The sequence below is a fragment of the Nomascus leucogenys genome, chromosome 4 (assembly GCF_006542625.1).
Source record: "Nomascus leucogenys isolate Asia chromosome 4, Asia_NLE_v1, whole genome shotgun sequence".
Lineage (NCBI taxonomy): Eukaryota > Metazoa > Chordata > Mammalia > Primates > Hylobatidae > Nomascus > Nomascus leucogenys.
This window is the reverse complement of record NC_044384.1, coordinates 86064597-86092385: the sequence shown is the minus strand read 5'-3', so window position 1 is coordinate 86092385 and position 27789 is coordinate 86064597. Positions and strand designations below refer to the sequence as shown.

Genomic DNA, 27789 nt, shown 5'->3' with positions numbered 1-27789 from the left:
AGGCTAAAAATGACCCTCCTTGCCCCCTCCCCAGGCCTTGAGCCCATCACTCTGCTGGGAGCAAATGAGAAGACAGGCAAAGGCAAGGAGGAGCCACACACGCCGCAAAGATGGTAGTTGTCTCTAATATTTATTTGTCTGGTTATAAAATTAATATGTGAGGAGCATTGGATTTGGTGAGAACGTTTTGAACCCTAGCTGTCACGTGCCACCTGCAGGATCTAGACCAGTGACTTCTCAGAACTGCCATTTCCTCATCTGGTAGACAAGATGGTAAGCCCTGTCTTGCTCATTCCACATATGGCAGTGCAGATGAAATGAGATCACAGAGGGGAAGCACTTGGCAGGCTGGAAAGTGCTGACAAATGGAAGGGGTTAGTGTCATCACCCTCAGCTGAGGTAGTACGAAGGTCCAAGCTCCTGCCCCTCCCCCTCCCCAGCCCCTAAATACACACACGAATGGAGGGCCACTTGCAGCCTTGGTTTGACGGAGTTGGGGGAGAGGCCACACATATTCCTCAAGCTTGGCCAGATGGGGCCTCACTGGGGCCCTTCCAGAATCGGGCATCGGCTGTGGCCAGCTGTGTGAGGATCTCCTCCAACTCGGGTCCATCCTCTGGGAAACGTTCGGAGAAGGATTGGATGAGGCCAGCAGCTGAGGCCTCGTATTCCAGAAGCTGCACGTCTGAGCCTGGGGAGGAGATGCAGAGAAAACAGCAGCAGGGAAAGGTCTGAATAGGGAAACTGAATCATCATAATAGTCTTAATAATCACAATTACAGCAGCAGCTGTTTCTAACTGAGCTCTGCCAAAAAAAAAACCTGTGCTCTACATTTTAGGTTAATTACTTAATTTACTCTTTACAGTAACCCTGTGAGGAAGGAAATACTACAGGGGGAGTATTAAATGCATTGCTGCTTTCGTTCATTCAGTCAATCAAATAAAGATTTAGGCTGGGCATGGTGGCTCATGCCTGTAATCCCAGCACCTTGGCAGGCTGAGGCGGGAGGATCACCTGAGGTCAGGAGTTTGAGACCAGCTTGGCCAACATGATGAAACACTGTCTATACTAAACATACAAAAAAATTAGCTGGGCGTGATGGAATGGGCCCGTAGTCCCAGCTACTCAGGAGGCTGAGGCTGGAGAATCGCTTGAACCAGGGTGGCAGAGGTTGCGGTGAGCAGAGATCATGCCACTGCACTCCAGCCTGGGTGACAGTGAGATTCCACCTCAAAAATAAATAAATAAATAATAAAAGACACCAGGTGCCACACTAGGTGAAACAGATACAGTCCTTGGTGTCCCGAAGCTCACAGTCCAGCAACGACTTCATCTGTCTACTGTGGGACCTGGGGCAAGTTTTGCACCTCCCAATCTTCAGTCTCCTCATCTGTAAAGGAGCTGCAGTGATGATATAGTCACACATCGAGGGGGTGCTCAACAAATGCTAGCCACCATGGCATCATTATCTCCGAACCTGTTTACTGATTTGTTAAATGGGCTGTTCTGAGGGTCCCCTGAATACTCTCGGGAAGCACTGCCCTCAAACACACTTCAACTGCTCTACCCTCTCTCTGCACCTTGTCACGTTCCATGACATCGCAAGCTGTACAGCAGCAAAGAACACAAGCTCTGGAGTTCAAGTTCTGGCTCTGCCACCCAACAGCTGTGTGACCGCAGGCAAATACACAGCCCTTCTGTGCCTCATTTTCCAGCTGAAAAATGAGGATAATAACCATTTGTCTCTGTGTTGTTAGGAGTTAATCCATAGAAAGCTTTTACAGTGACCTGGCTGGGTGTGGTGGCTCACACCTGTAATCCCAGCAGTTTGGTAGGCTGAGGTGGGTGGATCACTTGAGGTCAGGAGTTCGAGATTAGCCTGGCCAACATGGTGAAACCCCATCTCTAATAAAAATACAAAATTAGCCGGGAATGGTGGTGGGTGCCTATAATCCCAGCTTTTCGGGAGGCTGAGGCCAGAGAATTGTTTGACTCGGGAGGTGGAGCTTGCAGTGAGCCGAGATCTCACCACTGCCTGCGGGACAGAATGAGACTCCGCCTCAAAAAAAAAAAAGAAAAAGAAAAAAAAAAAGAGTTTCTACAGTGTACCACCATCACAGCCTTTAAAAATCCAACCTGTTCTTCAGATCTAGTGGGAACCACCACTTCCTCCCCAGAACATTCCCGGATACTCTTGAAGATGGATGCGATCTTCCCTCCTCTAAGTGTTCAGAGTTCTGTTTATATGTTTTGGCCACTCATTAACACTTCCCTTGTATGACGATGATGATGATGATTATTATTTTTTTTTGAGATGGAGTCTCACTCTGTTGCCCAGGCTGGAGTGCAGTGGCATGATCTCGGCTCACTGCAAGCTCTGCCTCCCGGGTTCAGGCCATTCTCCTGCCTCAGCCTCCTGAGTAGCTGGGACTACAGGCGCCTGCAACCATGCCCGGCTAATTTTTGTATTTTTAGTAGACACGGGGTTTCACCGTGTTAGCCAGAATGGTCTCGATCTCCTGACCTCGTGATCCACCTGCCTCGGCCTCCCGAAGTGCTGGGATTACAGGCGTGAGCCACCGCGCCCGGCCCCCTTGTATGATTATTTATCTCCATATCTTACCATCCCCAGTGAGCTGTGATCACGTCCAGATCCCTAGTGGCTCCCGCATGGCTTGCACAGGGCTGGACATACCAAAGCAATTGATAGTACTGTCCATGTGGCTGGCATGATTTATTAATGCACTCATTTGACAGTCACTGAGCAACTCCAGTGTGCCAGGCTGTGCATGAGGCACTGGGGTATGCTGCTCCTCCCATCATGAGATGTGACCACCAAGAAAATGGGCAAGCGTGATGGGCACTTGAAGAAAATGAAACTGGGTGGCAGAACAGAGAGGGACCGAAGCAGTTACTTTAGGTTGAGGGGTCAGAGACAACCTCTCTCACAGGGTGCCATTTTACAAGGAGCTGAAGGACAAAAAGAACCAGACAGGCAAAGATCTGGAGGAAGATCATGCCAAGCAGCAAGAACAGCCTATTCAAAGGCTATAGGAGTGGAGCGAGCTCAGTGGGTAGAAGAAACAGAAAGGTCGGGAGCCTGGAGTACAGTGAGCCAGAGAAGAGGTGGTGAGGCTGGCAAGTGTTGGGGCCAAATCCCAGGAAGCCTCTGGAGGGCATGGAAAAACATCTAGAATGAGTGTCTTAATAAATGCTTTTTCCAGCTGGGTGCGGTGGCTCACGCCTGTAATCCCAGCACTTTGTGAGGCTGAGGTGGGAAGATCACTTGAGGTCAGGAGTTCCAGAGCAAGCCTAGCTAACATAGTAAAACCCCATCTCTACTAAAAAAAAATACAAAAATTAGCTGGGTGTGGTGGCAGGCGCCTGTTATCCCAGCTACTCGGGAGGCTGGGGCAGGAGAATCGCTTGAACCCCAGAGGCGGAGGTTGCAGTGAGCCGAGATTGTGCCACTACACTCCAGCCTGAGCAACAGAGTGAGACTCCATCTCAAAACAAAACAAAAACAAAAACAAAAACAAAAACTCCACCCCAAAACCAAATAAATAAATGCTTTTTCCTCACCAATAATAGGTAATGACTTTTTACAAATATTATTCTATGTAACCCTCACAACTGCCCAGGACAATGCTTTTGTTTTTTTAAAGAGTTGAGGTCTTGCTCTGTAGCCTTGAACTCCTGTGCTCAAGTGATCCTCCTACCTCACTCTTTCAAGTAGCTGGGACTACAGGCAGGGGCCACCATGCCTGACTCAACCACTCTTAATTTGACTCTTGGCTCCTCCACTAAAAAGGCATAAGCCTTGTGCAAATTACTCTCTGTGCTTCAGTTTCCTTACCTGTAAAATGGAGTAACAACAATACCTACCTTATTGGGCTACTGCAAGGATTTAAAAGGTTAATCCCCAGAAAGCACTTAGAAACTCTAAGAAGGAATTCAGGTTCACTATAATATCAGCAAGCAGTCCACACTGGCTTTATGAATGAAGACACCAAAGTCTAGAAATGTCAAGTGACTAGGCCAAGGTCACAGGGCGGTTCTGAAGCTGGTGCTCTAACCACTCCATAACACACATCGTCTTAGGTATCTCAAGTGACAAGTAGCAGGAAAGATGAGTCAAGGGGTGAGAGGAAAATGAAGGCAGTAAGGGGCTGGAACCCCAGGGGGTTTGAATACAAAAGATACAAGCACCGTGTGTCCAGGGCTAGGCTCTGGAATTTTCGCTTGAGAAGGAAGTGGGATGATGCAGCTGTTGATCACCATCCTGGATGTGACCAAGTCACACCGTCCCCTGGGTTTCACTAGGCTTGCTGGGTCCCAGCTCCCTCCTCACCTGACCCCCAGCCTGGGTACCCAACAGGTCTAATTCTTTGGTACGAACGCCTGGCTTCCCCCTAAGTCTGCATGTTCTGCTATCCCCTGCTCTTGTGGTCTTCTTCAAATCTCTGTCACTGTCTTACAACTTGCATGACTGTGTGTGTGTCGGGAGGGGGGTGGTGGGTGGTGACAGATACCAAGATTAGGCATGGGAAGGACCTTGGCAGAAAGGGAAGGGCCATCCCAGGCTGCTCTCCCTGAGCCCTGGGATGGGTTCTTATTTCTTCCCAGAGGGCCCTGTGTGGTCATCAAGGGAGCTCAAGAGTCCATTACCTTCAAGGCGAGTGTTGGGCTGAACGATAAGCTTCCGAGATTCCTTACGCAGCAGCACCGTGTCCCTGAGGGTGAGGAAGCACTCGGGGGGCGCATCAGTGACCGCCGCATACCCCTCGTACAGGACCCGCCCTCCGGCCACATCCCCTGTGGACTTCAGCACCTGTGGGAAGGATGGAGTAAATGTCTAGGATGGGCACTTACCTGGTGTCCACAGGGCTCTGCCACAGGCCACAGCTGATTGTGGTCAGCCCTGGACAGTCTGTGCTATGGTTTGAATGTGTCCCCTCCAAAATTCTGGTGTTGAAACTTATGGTTAAGTTTCAGCTTAACCATTAAGGCTCCTTCCTCGTGAATGAGATTAAGGCCCTTATAAAAGAGGCTTCAGGCTGGGTGTGGTGGCTCACACCTGTAATCTTAGTACTTTGGGAGAAGGAGGCAGGGGATCACTTGAGCCCAGGAGTTTGAGACCAGCCTGGGCAATATGGCAAGACCATCTCTATGGAAAAAAAAAAAAAAAAGGCCAGCCATGGTGGCTCATGCCTGCAATCCTGGACACTTGGGGAGGCTGAGGTGAGAGGATTGCTTGAGCTCAGGAGTTTGAGACCAGCCTGGTTAACATAGTGAGACCCCGTCTCGTCTCTAAAAAAAGAAAAGAAAGAAAGAAAAAGGAAAACAGGCTTCATGCCTGTTTGGCCCTGTTGCCATTTTGCCTTCCACCATGTGAGGCCACAGCATTCCTCCCATTCCTCTCCTCCAAATAATTCGTCAACAAGGTATCATCTTGGATGGAAGGGGAGAGCAGCCTTCACCAGACAATGAACCAGCTGGTGCCTTGATCTTGGACTTCCCCACATCCAGAACTGTCAGAAATAAATTTGTGTTCTTTTTTTTTTTTGAGACAGAGTCTCACTCTGTCACCCAGCCTAGAGTGCAATGGTGCAATCTTGGCTCATTGCAACCTCTGCCTCCCAGGTTCAAGCCATTCTCCTACCTCAGCCTCCCGAGTAGCTGGGACTACAGGCATGTGCCACCACACCTGGCGAATTTTTTGTATTTTTAGTAGAGACAGGGTTTCACCATGTTAGCCAGGATGGTCTCCATCTCCTGACCTCGAGATCCACCCTGCCCCGGCCTCCCAAAGTGCTGGGATTACAGGCGTGAGCCACCGTGCCTGGCCAATTTCTGTTCTTTATAAATCACCCAGCCTCTGGTATTTTGGTGTGTTACAACAGCACAAAACAGACTAAGACACTGCAAAATGCTGGGCCCTGTCACTTACAGGCAGTGTAACCTTAGACAAATTACTAAGCCACTCTGAGCTGTTATCTCTAAACAGGAATAGTTCTGCTCTCTCACAGTGTTACTGTGCTGAGTGAGAAACACAGATCAATGATTAGCATAGAGTAAATGCCCACAAAATTAAAGCTAATGTTTCTCGTTTGATTATCTCATTTGACATGTAGACAAGGCAGGTATGACCATTACCCTTTATAAAATAAAACATTTCTGGCTGGGCATGGTGGCTCACACCTGTAATCCCAGCACTTTGGGAGGCCGAGGCAGGCAGATCACCTGAGGTCAGGAGTTCAAGACCAGCTTGGCCAACATGGTGAAACCCTGTCTCTACAAAAATACAAAAACTAGCCAGGTTTGATGGCGGCGCCTGTAGTCCCAGCTATTCAGGAAGCTGAGGTGGGAGAATTGCTTGAACCCAGGAGGTGATGGATGCAGCGAGCCAAGATTGGACCACTGCACTCCAGCCCGGGTGACAAAGTGAGACTCCATCTCAAAAAAATAATAAATAAAATAAAAATAAAATAAAACATTTCTTACACATACAAGATACAGTATGTATACCGTAAAGAATATTAACACAGACACTTGGGCTGGGCACGGTGGCTCATGCCTGTAATCCCAGCACTTTGGGAGGATGAGGTGGGCGGATCATGAGGTCAGTAGATCAAGACCATCCTGGCTAACACTGTGAAACCCCATTTCTACTAAAAATGGCTGGGTGTGGTGGCTCACGCCTGTAATCCCAGCACTTTCAGAGGCCGAGGCGGGTGGATCATGAGGTCAGGAGATCGAGACCATCCTGGCTAACATGGGGTGAAACCCCGTCTCTACTAAAAAATACAAAAAATTAGCCAGGCGGGCGCCTGTAGTCCCAGCTACTCATGAGGCAGGAGAATGACGTGAACCTGGGAGGTGGAGCTTGCAGTGAGCCGAGATCACGCCACTGCACTCCAGCCTGGGCGACAGGGTGAGACTCGGTCTCAAAAAAAAAAAAAAATACAAAAAATTAGCTGGGCGTGGTGGCATGCGCCTGTAATCCCAGCTACTCAGGAGGCTGAGGCAGGAGAATCTCTTGAACTCAGGAGGAAGAGGCTGCAATAAGCCAGGAACTTGCCACTGCATTCCAGCCTGGGGGACAGAGCGAGACTCCCATCAAAAACAAACAAACAAAAAAAAAACCAGACACTCATACAACTCCCACCTCACCTAAGAATTAGTTCAGCTGCTTCTGCTTGACGGCACTCTGTGGCTGTCCCCATCTAAGGAAACCACTATCCTTGACATTGTACTTTTTTTTTTTTGAGATGGAGTCTCTCTGTTGCCAGGCTGGAGTGCAGTGGCGCGATCTCGGCTCACTGCAACCTCCACCTCCCAAGTTCAAGCAATTCTTCTGCCTCAGCCTCCTGAGTAGCTGGGACTACAGGTGTGCACCACCACGCCCAGCTAATTTTTGTATTTTTAGTAGAGACGGGGTTTCACCATGTTGGCCAGGATGGTCTCGTTGTTTGACCTCATGATCGGCCCATCTTGGCCTCCCAAAGTGCTGGGATTACAGGCATGAGCCACCGTGCCCAGCCAATATTGTACTTTTTAAAAAATTCTCTTGCGCCTCTGCCCGGCCACCCATCGTCTGGGAAGTGAGGAGCGCCTCTGCCCGGCCACCCATCGTCTGGGAAGTGAGGAGCACCTCTGCCCGGCCACCTATCATCTGGGAAGTGAGGAGCGCCTCTGCCCGGCCGCCCCGTCTGGGAAGTGAGGAGCGCCTCTGCCCGGCCTCCCCGTCTGGGAAGTGAGGAGCGCCTCTGCCCGGCCGCCCCGTCTGGGAAGTGAGGAGCGCCTCTGCCAGGCCGCCCTGTCTGGGAAGTGAGGAGCGCCTCTGCCCGGCCACCTATCGTCTGGGAAGAAGTGAGGAGCGTCTCTGCCTGGCCGCCCCGTCTGGGAAGTGAGGAGCGCCTCTGCCCGGCCGCCCCGTGTCTGGGAAGAAGTGAGGAGCGCCTCTGCCCGGCTGCCCCGTCTGGGATGTGGGGAGCGCCTCTGCCCGGCCGCTCCGTCTGGGAGGTCTACCACGGAAGCCAGAAGCAATGTGGGGGCTGGACGTGGTGGCTCACGCCTGTGGTCCCGGCACTCTGGGGGGCAAGGCGGGTTGATCACTTCGGGCTAGGAGTTCGAGACCAGTCTGGCCAACTTGGCAAAACATGAAAAATACAACAGACAAACCAACCAACCAACTCAGTGACAACAAAACAGGTCTACCCTGGAGTCATACTCTAATTTTTTCTATTTTCCTCCCTTTCTGATCCTTTATCCCACTTTCTTTTTCTTCCTCTTCCTTCTCCCTCTTCTTTGTCAAATAGAGGATTGAGTTATTATCACTGATCCATATAAAGTCCCTCTCTCATTTATTTTAACTCCCACCCCCCATTTCTATTCCCCGACTTCTCATGTGTAACCTTCCTAATATGTTTGATACGCATCTTTTTGTTTGTATGTATTTTTAGAAAATGTTTATTGTTTTTGTGTGCAAAAAAATTAATAAAAAAAATAATAAAAATAATAAAAATAAAAAAAATAATAAAAAATAAAAAATTCTCTTGCTTTCCCTGAGTTTTACTCTCAATCACATATTAAGATATTAAGTTCTTGCCTGTTTTTTTTGTTTTTTTTTGGAGACAGAGTCTCGGTCTGTTACCCAGGCTGGAGTGCAGTGGCAGCATATCAGCTCACTGAAACCTCCACCTCCCAGGTTCAAGTGATCTTCCTGCCTCAGCCTCCTCTGTAGCTGGAACTACAGGCACCTGCCACCATGCCCACCTAACTTTTGTATTTTTAGTAGATATGGGGTTTCACCATGTTGGACAGGCTGGTCTCGAACTCCTGACCTCAGGTGATCCTCCCGCCTCAGCCTCCCAAAGTGCTGGGATTACAGGGGTGGGCCACCGTGCCCAGCCGGTTTTGAACTGTATACATTGTGATTTTCTTTTTCTGCTTGGATTATGTTTGAGATTCATTTGTGCTAAAACATTCAGCTATAGTTCCCCTTCTCACTGATGTGTATGTAGTCTTTTAATTATAAACACACAACTTCATCTCCTCTATTGTTGATGTGTAATTTGGTGCTTTTATTTTTTTTTTTTGAGACATAATTTTCACTCTTGTTGCCCAGGCTGGAGTGCAGTGGCACGATCTTGGCTCACTGCAATCCCTACCTCCCGGGTTCAAGTGATTCTCTTGTCTCAGCTTCCTGAGTAGCTTGGAGTACAGGATGCGCCACCACGCCTGGCTAATTTTTTTTTTTTTTTTTTTTTTTTTTTTTTGAGACGGAGTCTTGCTCTGTCCCCCAGGCTGGAGTGCAATGGTGCATCTCAGCTCACTGCACGCTCCGCCTCCCGGGTTCATGCCATTCTCCTGCCTCAGCCTCCCGAGTAGCTGGGACTACAGGCGCCCGCCAACACGCCCGGCTAATTTTTTGTATTTTTAGTAGAGACGGGGTTTCACCGTGTTAGCCAGGATGGTCTCGATCTCCTGACCTCGTGATCCGCCCGCCTCGGCCTCCCAAAGTGCTGGGATTACAGGCTTGAGCCACCGCGCCCGGCCACGCCTGGCTAATTTTTTTGCACTTTTTTTTTTTTTTTTTTTTTTTTTTTTTTTGAGACAGAGTCTCACTCTGTCGCTTGGGCTGGAGTTCAGTGGCATGATCTCGGCTCACTGCAACCTCCACCTCCTGGTTCAAGCGATTCTCCTGCCTCAGCCTCCCGAGTAGCTGGGACTACAGGCAAATGCCACCATACCTGTCTTATGTTTTATTTTTAGTAGAGAAGGGGTTTCACCATGTTGGCCAGGCTGGTCTTGAACTCCTAACCTCAGGTGATCTGCCCGCCTCGGCCTCCCAAAGTGCTGGAATTACAGGTGTGGGCCACCATGCCCAGCGTTTTTGTACTTTTAGTAGAGATGGGGTTTCACCATGTTAACCAGGCTGGTCTGAAACTCCTGACCTCAGGTGATCTGCCCGCTTTGGCCTCCCAAAGTGCTGGGATTACAGGCGTGAGCCACTGCACCCGGCCGGTGGTTTTTGCTAATACTGCTGCTGTGAACATCCTTGTATGTCTCCTGATGAACAGATGCAAGTTTTTCCAGAACTGATTCTGTGTCGGTGACAGGAGTGCTCAACTTTAAGAGATGACGCTGCTGTTTCTTAAAATTCGTATGTAATTCAGCCTTCCAAAAGCAGTGGATGGCAGTCCTCATTGCTCAGTCTACTGAGTGGATGCTGGCAGTTGTTAATTTCTGCCATGCTGAGGGGTACCAATTGTAACTTATGCAGTTTAGGTTGAGGTTGCCTAATTACTAATGAGGTTGAGCATCTTCCCTTAGTTGGTCAAGGGCTATTCATTTTTCTCTTCTGTTCATTTTTGCTTATTTTCTGTTGGGTTATCTTTTCTCCTTCACTTTTTTAAAAAAGTTTTTTCTTTCTTTATTTTTTGAAATGGAGTCTTGCTGTACTGCCCATGATGGAGTACAGTGGCATGATCTTGGCTCACCGCAACCTCCACATTCCAGGTTTGAGCGATTCTCCTGCCTTAGCCTCCTGAGTAGCTGGGATTACAGGCACCTGCCAATACGCCCGGCTAATTTTTTATCTTTTTGGTAGAGATGGGTTTCACCATGTTGGCCAGGCTGGTCTTGAACTCCTTACCTCAAGTGATCTGTCTGCCTTGGCCTCCCAAAGTGCTGGGATTACAGGTGTGAGCGATTGTGCTCGGCTGAAAAGTTCTTTATCTATTTTAGATATGAACCCTTTGTTAGTACAGTAGTCCCCACATATCCATGGAGTATATGTTCCAAGACCATGTAGTGGATGCCTGAAGCCATGGACAGGACAGGGCCCTATATATACACTTTTTTTTTTTTTTTTTACCATACATACATACCTATGAGAAAGTTTAATTTATAAATTAGGCACAGGAAGAGATTAACAATAACTACTAATAAAATAGAACACCTGTAACAAAATAACGCAATAAAAGTTGGTGAATATAGCCTCTCTCTCAAAATATCTTTTTTTTTCTTTTTGAGGCAGCATTTCGCTCTGTCACCCAAGCAGGAGGGCAGTGGCACAATCTTGGCTCACTGCAACCTCCAACTCCCAGATTCAAGCGATTCTCATGCCTCAGCCTCCTGAGTGGCTGGGATTACAGGCGCCTGCCACCACACCCAGCTAATTTTTGTATTTTTAGTAGAGATAGGGCATCACCATATTGGCCAGGCTGGTCTTGAACTCCTGACCTCAGGTGATCAGCCTGTCTGGGCCTCCCAAAGTGCTGGGATTACAGGTGTGAACCACCACACCCAGCCTAAAAATATCTTGTTGTATTTTACTGTGGCTAACTGCAGCCGCAGAAAGCAAAACTGTGGATAAGCGGGGCCTAACCATATGTGTTGTAAATATCCTATCCTAGTGTAAGACTTTTTTTTTTTTTTGAGGCGGAGTTTTGCTCTCGTTGCCAAGGCTAGAGTGCAGTGGCGCAATCTCGGCTCACTGCAACCTCCGCCTTCCGGTTTGAAGAGATTCTCCTACCTCAACCTCCCAAGTATACTTGCTGGGATTACAGGCGCAGCCACCACGCCCAGGTAATTTTTTTGTATTTTTAGTAGAGACGGGGGTTTCACCATGTTGGTCAGGCTGGTCTCGAACTGACCTTGTGATCCACCCGCCTCGGCCTCCCAAAGTGCTGGGATTACAGGCGTGAGCCACCGTGCACGGCACCCAGTGTAAGACTTGACACCTTCCTTATGGTAACTTTTGATTAATATGTTATCTTTTCTTTTTCTTTTAGAGACAGAATCTAGCTCTGTCACCCAGGCTAGAGTGCAGTGGCGATCAGGGCTCACTGTAGCCTCTACCTCCCATGCTCAAGTGATCCTCCCATCTCAGCCTCCTGTGTGGCTGTGACCACAGGCGTGCATCACCACAGTTGGCTATTTTTAAAATTTTTTGTAGAGATGAGGTCTCACTATGTTGCTCAGGCTGGTCTTGAACTCCTAGACTCAAGGAATCTAGCCTCTCAAAGTTCTGGGATTACAGGTATGAGCCATCACGCCAGGCAAATTGAGCATTTTTATTGGTGTACAAAGTTCATATTGTATATTTACTCTCAGCATCACTCAGCCATATTTCTTATGGCTTATCAAACCTTCTCTCTGGGGCTGTTTCTTTTTCCTAAATTATATCCTATAGAAGTGTTGTTACTGAGGGTTTATTAATGGTAAACTGTTTTTGTTTGTCCAAAAATGTCCTTCATTCTTAAAAGATGTCCTGGCTGGGCACGGTGCCTCACACCTGTAATCCCAGCACTTTGGGAGGTCAAGGTGGGTGGATCACCCGAGGTCAGGAGTTCAAGACAAGCCTGGCCAACATGGTGAAACTCTGTCTCTACTAAAAATACAAAAATTAGCCGGGCGTGGTGGCGGAAGTCTATAATCCCAGCTACTCAGGAGGTTGAGGCAGGAAAATCGCTTGAACACGGGAGAAGGAAGTTACGGTGAGCCGAGATCACGCCATTGCACTCCAGCCTGGGCAACAAGAGCAAAACTCTGTCTAATAAATAAATAAACAAACAAATAAATAAAAGATGTCCTTATTCTGTTTTTTTTTTTTTTTAGAGAGGGTCTCACTCTGTCACGCAGGCTGGAGTGTAGTGGTGCAATCATGGCTTACTGCAGCCTCGACCCCTCAGGCTCAAGTGATCCTCCCACTTCTGCCTCCGGAGTAGCTGGAACTACAGGTGCGCACTACCATGCCTGGCTAATTTTTGTATTTTTTGTAGAGACGAGGTTTTGCCATGTTGCCCAGGCTAGTCTCCAACTCCTGAGCTCAAGTGATCTGCCCTCCTCCGCCTCCCACAGTGCTGGAATCACAGGTGTGAGGCACCTGGTGCACTTACATGTTTACTGGCTACCTTTCCTCACTGCAGCATAAGAAACTGCTCACAGCTTATTCTCCGTGCTTGGTAACACTCAGTGCCCCTGGAGAGGTTGGCAGGGGCCCATCCAGGCGAGAGGCCTTTGCTTACCTGAAGTCTCCGCAGGAAGCGCTCTAGAGCAGGCTTGCCCACAGACCGGATCTTGCTGCGGTCGAGGCGGACCCGGGCATCTGGGCGCCCATCGGAGCCTGTGGTGGGAGTGATGGTAACGAGTCCCTCGCCAGCCTCCAGCAAGACTCTCAGGATCACAAACCGGGCCTGCATATGGGCCTGCCGGGGCGAGGGAAAGATAGCATTTGTATCCCCTATCAAGTGCTTGGTCCTAGGCTTGGTCCTTGGTCCCAGTTGCCCATTAACTGGCAACTGTTATTGTCATTCTCTCCCACCCTGCAGGTCCTTTTCTGCTTATTCTCCTCCCCTCAAATGCTTCCTCCTTCCTCTTCTCACAGAGAGGGCAGGCTGCCCTAGGAGACAGGGAGGCCATTTCCAGGCGGGACCTGGTGCCCATGCTCCGTCACCCACCGTGATCCCTGCTGCTCCAGATCCCCCACTGAGGACAGCAGCTACCCCCTCCAGGGTCCCCAAACACTTTTTCCTCCACAACCTTGTTTGTGCTCAAAAGGAGAACCAAGTAGGCATCATTATCCCCAGTTTACAGATGATAAAACAGAGGCCCAGAGAGGTAAAGGGACTTCCTTAGGGGCACACAGCTAATAAAGGAAGAGCCAGGACTCAGACCCCACATTTCTGGACCCTGAATGACATCACATCGCCTCCTCAAACCACACCTATTTGATTTTGTCAAAACATTTCTATTGCTGGTGGGGTGCGGTGGCTCACGCCTGTAATCCCAGCACTTTGGGAGGCTGAGGCGGGTGGATCACGAGGTCAGGAGATCGAGACCATCCTGGCTAACACGGTGAAACCCTGTCTCTACTAAAAAAGTACAAAAAATTAGCCGGGTGTGGTGGTGTGCCTCTAGTCCCAGCTACTCGGGAGGCTGAGGCAGGAGAATTGCTTGAACCCGGGAGGCGGAGGTTGCAGTGAGCCAAGATCACGCCACTGCACTCCAGCCTGGTGACAGAGCGAGACTTCGTCTCAAAAAAACAAAAACAAACAAAAAAGTTTCTATTGCTTACCCCATATCCAGAGGACACATAACTGAGCCATGGCACCGAATGGCCCTGGAGGCACTGTATGGATGCGAATCCTGGCTCTGCCACTTAGTGGCAAGTTGCTTCATCTCCTTGTGCCTCAACTTCCTCATCTCTAAAATGAGGGTAACAATAGCACCTACCTCCTGGGGTAGTTAATTCATGGAGGGCGCTTAGAATTGTGTGTGGCACAGAGTGCGTCAACTGCGAGGAGTCCTAATAAAGTCACCTCATCTGATTCACCGTGAAATGGTGGCTGGGGAGAGTCCTACTCCCTTTTCACAGAGAGGAACTCTGGGGCTCACAAGAGTGATGTGACTTGCCCCCCAAACAGTGGAGTCCGGCATTAAACCCAGTTCATCTGCCTTAAAGGTACAGTGGTCCCATCCTTGCACCCTGATCTTGGCGCCCATTGCAGGCTCCCTTCTGCCTCCAGGCGGCTCCACCTAGGCCCTACCTGTCGCCAGTTGGAGGCCTCAGGTGTGTAGAACTCCAGAGCGAGCAGCCCGGCCCGAACCATGTTGAGCCAGTTCACGTAGATCACGTCCTCCGCATCAGCCCCCTCAAAGCCAAAGATCCTGTGAGAGGGGCAGGCAGGTGGCAGGATGGTCGGAGGCTGCCCTGTCCCCATCCCACGGGCCGCCACCACCCACCCTCCACGCCCCCAGGGCTGGCCACTGCACCAGGACAGCCCGCCCCTCGGCCCTGCTGCTCTTACTCCAGCACTTGCGGGTGGAGACAGAGGTAGAGACCCACGCTCTCAGCCCGGCACTCTTCGTAGCTGGAGGCGATGGTGCTGAACTTGCTGTCCCAGGTCTCCCCGCTCCGATACCAGCTCTGAATCTGGAAAAGGAGCTCCACTGTCAGGCTTAGGGTGGCCATTGCCCCACCTGTGCCCACCCTCCCAGCACCCTGGGGCTCCGCTGAGGCCCCCCTCACCTGCTCGCCCGTCTCTGGGTTGATCACTGTCTCCTGGTCAAAGTTGAATGCTCCTTTTTCATCCTGCAGAACACAGGGTGGGTGAGGGAAAGGCGCCCCCAACTGGATCCAGGCCTCCAGCCCCAGAATCTACGGGCTGGAAAGTGGCTCAGGAAGGCAAGTGGGAGCGCAGGAGCAGGCGGCGGGAGCGGCTGGTCCGCTGGTCCGTCCACACACTGACGCCCGTCCAGCCCTGAGCCCTGTGACGCTGGCTGCCTCCTCAGAGCCATCAGGAGCGTGAAAACCAGAGCTGCCTAGCCCACCACACAGAGAGGAAAACCGAGGACCAGACAGTCGAGGACTTGCACCAAGTCCTGTGAGGACCCAGATCTGGTGTCTCCAGACCCTAGTGGGAGATGCCCCAATGGGTAGGCCAGACAGTCCAGCTGTGCCCACCACGGGCTTCTGGCCCGGCTCCTGGCACTGCCAGAGGAGGCCACGGCATCATTCTCACTCTCCCACTGCATGCCATGCGTCTTTCACGCAGCATCCTTTTAATCCTCACAACCATCTTCCGAGGACAGTGCTACTATCACCCCACTTCACAGATGAGGAAACTGAGGCTCGGAGCCTAACAGCCCCAAACTGGAGTCAGAGCACACAACCTCCATGGACACTGTCTCTCAACACTAACACCTGTTTGCTGTCAGGGCTTACGGTGTGTCAGGGCTTACTGTCTTCACCTTTACTCCTCACAACAGCCCACACAGCAGGGGTCAGGAATCTCGTTTTACAGATGGGCCAACTGAGGCTCAGTGAAGGTGCTGACTTATCCAAGGCCACACACAGCCTGGATAAAGTTTGGACAAGGCGTTTCACCAGGCTGCTGTCCCAGCAGCTGTTCTGTGCATCCTCCTGACCCCGGGGCCCAGTTCCAGCCCTTCCCCATCCAGGGAAGCAGCCCCACACCCCGAGAAGCAGGACCCACCCAGAACCCCACCCTCGGAAGGGAGGGGCTATACCTCACCCCACTTCTGGTCATCTTCATGCTGGGGTCTACATCAGCTTTTCAACCCCCCATAAAAGGTTGTCTGTGTTTCCATATTCCCTGGGTAGGTGTGGAAGGGTCTCCAGCCACTCTGGCCGGCTGGCAGGAAGGGGCTGCTCTGGGGAGAAGTGGCTCCCTACGATACCTGGAAAAGCCCAGGCTCCACAGAACAGCAGCATAAACAAAGACAGCACTGCTGCCTCAGATGGGAGCACGCAGAGATGCCCCCTGCCCCAAGTGTCTGTCCTGGGGCTGCTGGAGCCACGCCCTTAGGGTGTGCTTCCTTAGCCTGAGCCAAACAATTTCTCCTGGTGCAGGGAACAGCACTGAACTGTCCTGAAGGGCCCTCTACACCCAGGCATCTGAGCTCCTGGGACATCTTGAGGGAGGGCAAGACAGGGTCTTCTCTGCCTAAGGGGCCATTTTCCCCACCCAACCCATAGCCCCTGAGGGCAGAGGCTGGAGCAGCTTCACCACTGGGTAGGGCAGATTGTGGGGAGTGGAGCTGTAGGCTGGGGTGCCAGGGCTGGCCGCTGCCTTCTCACCTGTACGAAGAGCTTGCCACTGCCATGGCCCAGCAGCTCATGCAGGCCCACCTGCACATCGAAGGAGGGCCCCTTCCAGAGGATGTACAGGTCCTGCCAAGACAAGCAGAGACCCGCGCTGTCCACTGGCCGGCCCCGGCTATACAGCCTGTCGGCCTCCCCTCCCCTGGGCCATGGACCCATCTCAGTGCATGTGCTTGGTAAAGGCCAACTGTGCTCCACCCCACAGCCCATTTCATCCTTGCAACAACCCAGGAGGAAGGGAGGGATGCCTCCCTAGTGTGACCCGAGAGGAAACTGAGGCTCCAAAGTCCGCACGGTCACGTGGTTGGGAAGTGGCAGAGCCAGGACTGACACTGTGTGCTTTCCTCTCTACTGCTGTGGGCTGTCTGCCTTCTCGAGTCCGCTGAGGAAGGTGAGGCCCAGCCCCGACCCTCCAACTGCTGGCGCCCACCTTGTCATCCTCCTCCAGAAAGGTGAGCTTCTCCCGCTGCGTGGCATAGGCCACAGCTAGCACATTACCCAGCGACACGTTCTTAAAGCCTTCCGTCTGCCTCAGGTCATCGTCTGGAGAAGGCGGAGAAGGAACAGAAAGAAGAGGTGAGGGTCAAAGGTAACAGACAAGAGGCACAGGGCAGTTTGTGGAGGGTGTGTGTGTGGAGAGGGAGGGGCGACTCTAAAAGGAGGCTTCTGGGGCTGGGCCTGCAACACTCACAGTTGGGGATGTTGATGCCAGCAGGGATGCCGGAGCCAGCGAAGGTGAGAACATCCAGGGAGGTGAAGTCTGGGGTGAGGAACTTGTCCTTCTCAAAGGCTGGGGGCCAGGGCAACTCCTTCAGCAGCTGCTCTGCGCTCACCACCAGCCGCTCAAACTTGGCACTCATGGCCTTGTTCACCACAGCTACGAAACCTGCAGGGGAGGGAGGGGGTTGTGGCTCGGCAGGGTTCCAGGAGGGCTCCCACTTCACCGTACTCCAGCCATCATGCATGTACTGAATGCCTACTGTATGCAGTCACCCTGGGCTGGTGGCTGAGGATAGCAGTGACCCAGGCCTGGGCCCTACTGGGTCAGGACCTGGACAGGAAAGATGCAGCTGCACGAACCCATCTTTCCCTCAGGCCCCTGGGCCGCCTGCCCCTTCTCCCTGGGCGTGGGTCTAGGGGCTCACCCCTGAGCCCCAGCAGACTGTGTGCTCTCCTCCCAGGCTAATCTCTCCAGCTTTAGCAGGCAGATGCTCAGACTCTTCTAAATCCAGGGGCTGGGGAGGATTAGGGCAGTCAGAGAAGTGGCTGAATCCTCAGGCTGGATGCCCTGCCTTGCATAGGTGGGTCCCCTGGGGAAGGGGGTGGGGGCCGTGGCAGGCTGCCACCAGCCTGGGATGACAGCCCCGGGTCAGGTCCACAGTCACAATGTCCATCCTGCTTCCAGCCACTGAGTGCAGCAGTCTGCATCCTAATCGCGTTGGTGCTCAAAGGTTGGGTTATTTGGCCCAAGGTCATACAGCCTGGGAGTGGTAAAGCTGGGCTTGGGAGGCACATGGCTACCTGGAGCCTGTGCCCTGACCAGACACCAGAGGCAGCACAGCAAAATAGCTCAGAGCCAGGGTTCCCGGGCCACCCCCCAACTGTGCCCCAGTGCCCACACCTGTTAAGTGAGGATAAACATCCTCATGGGATGATGGACTCTCAATCAGTTAATATAGCTAAGCTTCCTCCAACAGTGCCCAATACATTGTAAATGGTGTTTATTTACCATGGCCATTCTTATTGTTATAGTTATGGCTGAGCAGGGGTGGGGAGAACCATCAGGGGACACTGGAAACGTGGACTTGGATGTGGGGGAAGGGACTGTGACTGACCTCCTCCCTGAGGAAGTTACCTTCAAATTCTCCTCGGGAACCAAAGGGGTCGCGGTAGCTCTCGATGAACCCGATGTAACTGGGGGAGAGAAGGGCAGAGGTGGAAGAGGGGCAGGCAGGAGGGGGCGGGTGGGGTGGAGCTGGCACCTCACCTCTCCACGATGGGGCCTTTGTCCTGGATCCAGAAGCGGGAGCCCCTCTTGTGGGCCTCGATGGAGCCCTGGGTGAAGCTCTCTATATACTGGGCCAGCATCTGCCCCTGGTGGCTGTTGGCTGCATACGCCTGAGTTGAGCGGGGGTCAGTCAGCCTCGGACCACCCACCCACCTCCACACCCGCTCTGCTGCCCAGAGGGGTCCTCAGCCCACACCCCTCAGCCTGCAGCCAGTCCAACCTTGGCTTTCTCCAGCTGCTCCACCACCTTCTGGAGGATGGGCGCGTAGTCCCCCCGGGTCACCTGGAAAAGGCTTCCCCGGAATTCGTAGCTCTTCAGCTTGGAAGTCACCTCGGAGTCCGGGGAAGGCTCTGGGGAAAGAAGGTGTCACTCAGAGAAAAGGCTGGAGTAAGAGGCCTCACTCAGAGAAAGACACCTCAGCCGGCTTTTCCCCATAGCACTCTTTCACTCTAAGATTCTCAATGGCTCCCTGTAGCCAACAGACATGAGCATAAACTCTCATCTTCAAAAATATATATATCAGCCGGGCATGGTGGCTCACGCCTGTAATCCCAGCACTTTGGGAGGCTGAGACGGGCGGACTGCCTGAGGTCTGGAGTTCGTGACCAGTCTGGCCAACATGGTGAAACCCCGTCTCTACTCAAAATACAAAATTAGCCGGGCATGGTGGTAGGCGCCTGTAATGCCAGCTACTCAGGAGGCTGAGGCAGGAGAATCACTTGAACCCTGGAGATAGTGGTTGCAGTGAGCTGAGATCGTGCTGCTGCACTCCAGACTGGGCAACAGAGAGAGACTCCATCTCAAAAAAAAACCAAAAAAACAAAAAAACAAAACACCAAAAAACAAAAACAAAACCCAAAAACTAAAAAACAAAAATGTATGTATCACATAACATGTGCTTTCCATGTGTTAACTCCTTTAAGCCTCACTCCAACTCTGGGAGGAGGCGGAAATTATCATTTCCATTCCACCGATGGGAAACTAAAGCACTGAGAGCTTAAGTGGATAGCAAGTGGCAGATTGGATTTAAAAAGACAGCCACATACCAAATGTAATCGACAGTCCCATGGGGAGACAAGAGGGTGACTGGGAGGAGGAGCTGTGACGGTAGCAGAAGGGAGCTGGAGAAATGCCCAGGAGGGAGCAGAAGGGAAGCCTGGGGCTAAGCTCACCTGAGCCAAGCACAGAAGCCAGCCGCACCTCATAGTGGGGCTTCCCTTCTCCATCGACCTCTTTGAAGAGCCGGGTGTTGTAGGCACTGAGGTTCTAGAAGAGACCAGGGCAGGGGTTGAGAGTGAGGTCTGGAGAGGGCAGTGGGGTGAGAGGAAGGAAAATGGATCACCCCTGGGGGAGAAGGCATGGAGGCAAAGCAGGCTGGGCCTTCCGGGTTGGCTGGGAGCAGGAGTGGGAGATAGTGGGAGTGGGCAGCCCAGGGCCGACTCTCCTGCTCTGCTTGGGACACTGTGCACTTCCACTAAGCACTGACTCCAACCACTGTGCCAGGCACTGCACGGCCTCTGCGAACCCAGGGCTACTGGAGGTGGGTACCACTTCACAGACATGGAAACTGATCACATGGCTGGTGAGTGGCTGAACTGGGAGTGCCACTGACAGATGGACCCCAAAGCCTCACACCCCTGTGGCCTGAGGTCCTGGTTCTTTGCCCTGCCCTGAGGCTGTCATTAGGCTCTACAGCCTGGGGTGGGCAGGGGTGGCGCCTTCCCTAGTACGCAGGGAGTAGTCAAGCAGAGACCCAGGAGTGGTCACCAGTTGTGAGGGGGCTGGGACTAGGAATCCCACCAAACCTCTGCTACCTTGAGCTCCCCTAATCCCAAACCTGTGAGTCCAGAAAGTCTTGGGCCAATTTGGCATCTTCCATGGTACAATTCCCAGAGAAATAGGTGGTGATTCCCTGTTGGGGAAGAGAGGGGACATGAGAAAGAGGCGTGGCCGAGGTCAGGGCTGCAGGGACGCCATCTTCCCAGGCTTTCTGCCCCTCCCTCCGTCCAGCAGCCTCTACCACTTACCCCTCCATCTACCTCCAGGGGAAAAAGTTATAAAACAAACAAACAAACAGATGCTCATCTCCAGTGTTGCTGCAGCCCTGCCCAGGCCTCTCTCAGGCTGGCCCACCCCTAAGGCTTGCCAAGGTCCTCATCCCATGCAACAGATGCGGCCTCCAGAGGTGGGAAACCTGGGACCCCCCTCCTTCCCTGCCATCCCCTCCTCAGCTCCCTCCACCTCCAGCTTTCCTCTCCTTCCCTCCATCAGCACATGGCATCCTGTGTACAGAATGTCAGATCTGGGAGGGCATTCAGAAAGCATTCGACCCAACCTGCTTACCATTCTACAGATGACAAAACTGAGGCCTGCAGTGGGGAGCAGCATTGCCTCAGGAGTGTGAGGCAGAGCCCACCGCCTCCCCATCCCGTGTCCTTCCCTCTTTACCAGGTGGCCTTGAAGGATTCCCTCCGCTGCCTGTCCCCTCGGGGGAGTCAGGGGCCTCACCTCCTTCCCCAGCCCGAGGTGTCGAAGCCTTGGCTCCAGAGAGAACATAAGCTCCCCGCAAGTCTGCCAGAGACCCCTGACTTCTTCTGGGTGCTGCTGAGCAGCCTCACTCCCTAGGATCACCCGTTCCAGCTTTTCCTGCAGGGAAAGGGAGGCCAATGGCCCAGTCACACCACCCAAACCTGCCTTCCAGAGCCTCCCTATCCACTCCCAAGCTCTTCTCCTGTGGTCTAACAGCTCTGGCTCGTTGTGCGGTCTGTGGACCAGCAGCACTGGCAGGGCCTGAGAAATGTCAAGCCTCCATGTGTTGGTGGCTCATGCCTATAATCTGAGCACTTTGCGAGGCAGAGGAGGGAGACATGCTTGAGGCCAGGAGTTCAAGACAAGCCTGGGCAACATAGAGAGACCCCATCTCTACAAAGAATAAAAAATATTAGGCTAGACGCAGTGGCTTATGCCTGTAATCCCAGCATTTGGGGAGGCCAAGGTGTGAGGATTGCTTGAGCCCAGGAGTTCAAGACCAGCTTGGGTAACACAGTGGGATTCTGTCTCTACAAAAAATTTTTAAAATTAGCCAGGCGTCATGATGGCAGGCATCTGTGGTACTAGCTACTCTGGAAGCTGAGGATGATCACCTGAGCCTAGGAAGTTGAGGCTGCAGTGAGCTGTGTCCGTGCCACTACCCTCCAGCCTGAGTGACAGAGTGAGACCCTATCTCAAAAAAAGAAAAGAAAAGAAAAGAAAAGAAAATTTAGCTGGTGTGGTGCTGCATACCCATATTCCCAACTACTTGGGAGGCTAAGCCAGAAGGATCACTTGAGTCCAGGAGGTTGACGCTGAAGTGAGTCATGATCACACCACTGCACTTCAGCTTGGGTGACAGAGCAAGACCCTGTCTCAAAGAAAAAATGTCAAATCTTGGGCGCACCACAGACCTGCTGAATCAGATGCTGCATGTCAGCATGACCGCCAGGTGACTTGTGTGCATACTGAAGTCCCGGCTCTTATACCTGCTGTAAGAACCACCTCTGCCCTAGATAGGCTCAAGCCTCATAACCCTGGGAGGGATGCCCCCGGCCCAGCACTTCCCGCTGTTCCTGGTGATGACCAACAAGCTCCATTTTTGAGAGTACCTAAATGTTCACAGAACACTTCCACATCTCGCCCTTGTTCGGCCTGCAGATTTGCAGTCAGGGACAGCTGTGCTTTTCCTTTATACACGAAGAGGCCGCAGCACCCAGTGAGGCTGGTGACAGCCACAGTCATGCAGGGTGGAAGCGACAGGGTCCATGCTCTGCTCAGGGCTTCTGACACTCCAGTTGGGGCTCCTTCTACTGCATTCTCCACCCTTACCCCACCAGCCCCCATCCCCACCTTCCCCAACCCTCCCTTGGCTCACCTTGGGCAAGTTGGGAACAAACTTGGTGTCACCAAAGGACTTGTAGTTGCCCATGTTGGAGTAGACACCCGCGGCATAGACCAGGAAAGCCTGAGGGGGAGGCAGGAATCAAAGACCCAGGAAACACAGCCTCCCTGACCCCAGGGACACCTCCTCCTGAGATGAGAATGCCCCAGCAGAGCCAGTGTGGGTGAGGCTGGGAAATGTGTGGGCAGGACCCAGGTCCTGGGAAGCCCCAGTCTGTCCCACACTTACTTTCACAGACCCATTTTCACACCCCCGTTGTCTGGCCTAACTGATCTTCTGGGCAGTTCCCAAACACATCCAAGCATTCGTCTGCCTTTTCCCTCCCCACCCCAGCACCCTCTCAGCCACCTGAGGCTACTGTGTCCTTTAAGGCCCAGTTCCAGCACCACCTCCCTCTTTCTCCAGAGCCTGTCCTCAGCATCTGACCTGTCAGGCAGCTGGCCTCGGAAGCATCACATGTTAGAGCTGGAGAGGCCTTAATCATCTATCTATTCTGTGGCTTCTGCTGGCCCCAGATCTTCCTCTGGTAACAAGACCTCAATCCTCCTTTTGTGGGTGGGAGGGTGGGGGATCTCCCTTCCCCCAGCTCCAGGGGTGGGCATGTGACCTGGCTCAGCCAGTCTGAGAAACCACCATCCTTGGCTACAGGATGGACACAAGGCTCAAGCTGGCATAAGAGAGCTACCCAGGACATTTCCCATTGGCAAAGAGCCTCTGTACACCAGGGATCATCAGGCCTGGAACCCCTGGAGCTCCCCTCCAGGAGTGAGAAAAGCAAGCAAGCTGAGAGATGAAGACTGCATCCCAGTGGTAGCACTGAGTCCCTGAGTCCAGCCATGCCCGAAACTTCCTCTAGACCTGGACTTTTCAATCATGTGACCCCAAAATTCTCCTTTTCATGTAAGCCAATTTGAGCTGGGTTTCTGCCACTTGCAAACATATGAATTCCCCTGAATGGCCGGGCGTGGTGCCTCACGCCTGTAATCCCAAGCACTCTGGGAGGCCGAGGCGGGCAGATCACGAGGTCAGGAGATGGAGACCATCCTGGCCAACATGGTGAAACCCCATCTCTACTAAAAATACAAAAATTAGCTGGGCGTGGTGGTGCATGCCTGTAATACCAGCTACTTGGGAGGCTGAGGCAGGAGAATCACTTGAACCAGGGAGTCGGAGGTTGCAGTGAGCCGAGATTGTGCCACTGCACTCCAGCCTGGTGACAGAGCAAGACTTCGTCTCAGAAAAAAAAAAAAAAAAAAAAGAATTTCCCTGAAAATAGTAACGCTTGGGTTGCACCTTTCCATTTATAAACATTTCGACAGATACTAGCTCTTTTAAGGAGTAAGCCAAGGCCTCAAGATGGAAAGTGAATGCCCAAAGTTCAAGAGTTAGAATAAACAGTACGTCAGCTCAGAGAGAAACAATCCAATCCCTTTATTTCACATATAGAAAAACAGGCCATATTCTTTTACATTCTTGGTGGGAATATAATGCAGTGAAGCTTTTTTAGAAGATGACTTAACAGAATCAGTCAATTGTAAATGTACAGAGCCTTTGACCCAGCAGTTCTCCTTCTAGAAATAGATCCTCCTCACATGTGTGCACAAGTATGCTCACCATGGCACTGTTTGTAAGAAAAACGGGACAAGCTAAATGTCCAGCAATGAAGATTAAATTGATTATAGTGTACACTGCTGTGGAATGCTTTACAGTCAATAAAAAAGAATGAGGTACATTTAAATGTACCCCATTCTCCAAGTTCTCCAAGACATGGCATTCAGTGGAAAAAGTAGGACACAAAGCAGGAAAAGAACATTATCTCATTTCTATAAAAGAGAAAATAAGGAACTGATTCACCATGCATATACACATAAAGGTATGTAATACACAGATGGGATTGAAAAGGCTGTAACCAAGGCCGGGCATGGTGGTTCATGCCTGTAATCCCAGCACTTTGGGAGGCTAAGGCAAGTGGATCACTTGAGGCCAGGAGTTCAAGACCAGCCTGGGAAACACGGTGAAAACCCATCTCTACTAAAAATACAAAAATTAGCCCGGCATGGCGGCACATACCTGTAGTTCCAGCTACTTGGGAGGCTGAGGCATGAGAAGTGCTTGAACCTGGGAGGTGGAGGATTGCAGTGAGCCAAGATTACACCACTGCACTCCAGCCTGGGTGACAGAATGAGATTCTGTCACAAAAAAAAAAAAAAAAAAAAGAGAGAGAAAGAAAAGGCTGTACCAGCCTCAGTGGGTTACCTCTGAGGAGGGCACTGAGAATGAGTGACCTTTGTGTTTTCTTTTGTGTCTTTCTGCATTGCTGCAATGCACTAAGAATTTGTGTATTACTTGGCCAATACATCTAAAAACAAAAACCAAGGGACAGGCAGAACATTCTGCCCAGGGCCACACAGTGTGGTAGAGAAGAACTGGTCCTGAACTCAGACCTCCTGATACCTACTCTGGACTCCTTCTTCTGCCTTCCCTGAATCTCCACCACAGTTTCTTTTGTTATAATCACAGCAGCCATCATTTATCTTGAAGTCAGGCACTGTTCTAAGTGGGTCATCACAACACTAAGAGGTACAGACATCCCACATGCATATTTTACAGATGAGAAGACTGAGGCTCCAGAGAAGGGAAGTGCCTGAATTTGTAACCTTTGGTCTAATCCTCCACCTATCCCTTGAAAGAGACTGACATTTGCATCCTGGTCTTTCACACCCAGAAGCCACTCAGGAAATGCGGGTTGGCCCAAGAGAACTGACCTGATACTCCTCCTCGGTAAGGCCCTCAGCCAGGGCATGTTGGCGCAGCTGGTCGGGGTCCTGGGCGCAGAAGAGGCGGCTGAGCAGAGCATAGATGTAGGGGGCCTCGGGGGAGGTCTGAAGCAGCACAGCCAGGCCTCCATACCAGGCGGCACGGGACAGGTGGTGGGCATAGAGGCGCTCTTTGGGTGACAGCAGGCGGAAGGCCTCACGGCAGTCCAGGCTAGACACGCCAATGTCATTGGGCAGGATGTACTGGGTGTCCGCCATGGGCCCTGCTGAGAACCATCACTGTCATCACAGCTGTTGTTTACCCCACACCAATTGCATACCTGGCTCTGAACTCTTATGATCTCATTTAATCCTCCCAAAAGCCCATGTGGAAGGGAACACTATTGTACCCATTCACCAGATATGCTAACTGAGGCTTAGAGAAGGTGAGATGACTCACCCAAGGGGTCACAAAATACACTGGTGGACCATATTTGATCTATAGTCCCTAAACCTTAAAGATTGACTCTAAGGTCAGGCATGGTGGCTCACACCTGTAATCCCAACACTTTGGGAGGCCAAGGTGGGTGGATCACCTGAGGTCAAGAGTTCAAGACCAGCCTGACCAACATGGTGAAACCTCCTCTCTACTAAAAATACAAAAATTAGCCAGGTGTGGTGGCAGGCACCTGTAATCTCAGCTACTGGGAAGGCTGAGGCAGGAGAATCACTTGAACCCAGGAGGTGGAGGCTGCAGTGAGCTGAGATCGCACCATTGCACTCCAGCTTGGGCGACAGAATGAAACTCTATCTCAAAAAAAAAAAAAAAAATTGATTGACTCTAACTACCTAGTATTACAGATGGGGAAACTGAGGGTTCAGAGAGGCTGAGAGCCTTGCCTAATCCCACAATGGAGACATCAGCAGCAGAGATCCTCACCTCTAGGCTCCCAGCCCAGGCCCCTCCCTGCTTCCTTGTTCAGTATTCTTTTTTTGCGACGGAGTCTCACTTCGTTGCCCAGGCTGGAGTGCAGTGGCATGATCTTGACTCACTGCAACCTCCGCCTCCCGGGTTCAAGCGATTGTCCTGCCTCAGCCTCCAAAGTAGTTGGGACTACAGGCGTGCATCACCACGCCCAGCTAATTTTTTGTATTTGTGATAGAGACGGGGTCTCGCTATTTTGTCCAGGCTGGTCTCGAACTCCTGGCCTCAAGCGATCTGCTTGCCTTGGCTTCCCAAAGTGCTGGGATTACAGGCGTGAGCCACCGCGCCTGGCCTTTGTTCAGAATTCTTGACACTTTCCACTGTGCTCACAAGGATAAAGTGCCAGGCCGCCAGCTGGAAGGCTCAGCCTTTAGCCAGGACTCAGCCCCAGACTCCTAAAAGTCAAGTCCATTGCTTCACTTTTCTGCACCTCCGTTTCCACCTCTATAAAAGAGAGAATAACCCCAATATTACCAGGTGGGTGCGCCAATCAGATGAGGTCGCCCTGGACGGAAAGTATCCACAGCAATAAATGATTTTCCTTGAACCTGTCCTATTCTCATCCCTCTAAACTGCCTCTTCCTTGGCCCTCCATTCTCCTGCTCTCTCCCTGTGCTCCACCAGGGAAGCCACGGAAGTTCACAACCAGAAGAAAACCCATTTTACAGATAGGGAAACTGAGGCTTGGAAAGGCCAACAATTTACTGAAGGTCTGACAGCCCCGTTAGAACCCGGGGATTCCCCGACCCGGGGCATTCTCCCCGCCACGCCCCGTCCCGGCTGGGCCAGCCTCCCCGCCCTGCCCCGGACTCCAGAAGCTCCGCCCCAATAGCACATCCTCAAGGTTCGGAAAGGGCTGTTAACTCTTTGCTCGCCGGAGCACTCCTTGGCCTCGAGGGTGGGGTGAATTTGGAGGGAGTACTGGAGAGTGGGCAGAAAGGGAATGATTTTGCGCTCAGTACAGATTCGCCTTGGTCCCCCGGGATGACACGCTTTGACCCCAAAAGCCCAGGCACCACGCCTCACCTGCAGCAGCTCCTCCGTTCGCAAACTCACTTCCTGCTTCCGGCTCCCCCATTCATTGGGGCTCTGCGAACCCCGCCCCCCTTGGCCAACTGCCTGGCCTCGGGGTCCGGATGGGCGTCAGTACCAGCCAATAGACGTGCCAGGACGAGCTTCTCGGCTCTCCGGCTCCCGCCCCCAGGCGCTACGGGGTGGCGCGCGGATTGGCCCTGCGGGCTCGGCCTTTTGTCCGCAGGCCGCACACGCGCCGGACCGGGTACCTCTGTGCCCGGCCTGGCCGCGGCCTAGTCCCGGCAGACGGGACTGATGAGGTCACCAAGCCCAGCCCGAGACGGCGCGGGTGTCAGGGACTTGGGAATCCCCCTCCCCCTGTCCCGATCCCGCTTTCCTTTGGGGTTTCACCCCAGAGGACCCGACATCACTCTTGCAGGTGGGAACCCACACA

At 52.1% G+C, this 27789-nt stretch overlaps 1 protein-coding gene across 3 annotated transcripts; it reads right to left on the bottom strand.

The window, feature by feature from the left end:
* Positions 1-109: 109 nt before the first annotated feature.
* DPP3 (dipeptidyl peptidase 3) lies at positions 110-27789 on the bottom strand. Of its 3 annotated transcripts, none has more exons than XM_003273901.3 (18): positions 27348-27789; positions 25346-25620; positions 22554-22643; positions 21155-21292; positions 20484-20558; positions 19819-19912; positions 18866-18996; positions 18625-18755; positions 18493-18551; positions 17329-17523; positions 17068-17180; positions 16614-16706; positions 15042-15104; positions 14821-14945; positions 14560-14680; positions 13039-13218; positions 4670-4832; positions 110-691 (listed from the first exon to the last, which is right to left on the bottom strand). In XM_003273901.3, the coding sequence occupies exons 1-18, from the start codon at positions 27397-27399 to the stop codon at positions 519-521; spliced, it is 2271 nt and encodes a 756-aa protein (XP_003273949.1). In that variant the 5' UTR covers positions 27400-27789; the 3' UTR covers positions 110-518. The 3 variants fall into 3 exon arrangements, with proteins under 3 accessions (XP_003273949.1, XP_012352918.1, XP_030667129.1); XM_012497464.2 differs by having other exon boundaries at positions 25346-25623; positions 27348-27431; XM_030811269.1 differs by lacking the exons at positions 25346-25620; positions 27348-27789 and adding an exon at positions 24651-24681.

Bases quoted from the DNA above. Each gene is read 5' to 3' on its own strand.
- DPP3 (XM_012497464.2), bottom strand. From the start codon at position 27,399: ATGGGGGAGCCGGAAGCAGGAAGTGAGTTTGCGAACGGAGGAGCTGCT. The intron at 14,681-14,820 runs GTAAGAGCAGCA...CCCCTCTCACAG, and splicing joins CTCCACCCGCAAGTGCTGGA to GATCTTTGGCTTTGAGGGGG. The intron at 4,833-13,038 runs GTAAGCAAAGGC...TCCTTCCCACAG, and splicing joins GCTTCCTGCGGAGACTTCAG to GTGCTGAAGTCCACAGGGGA.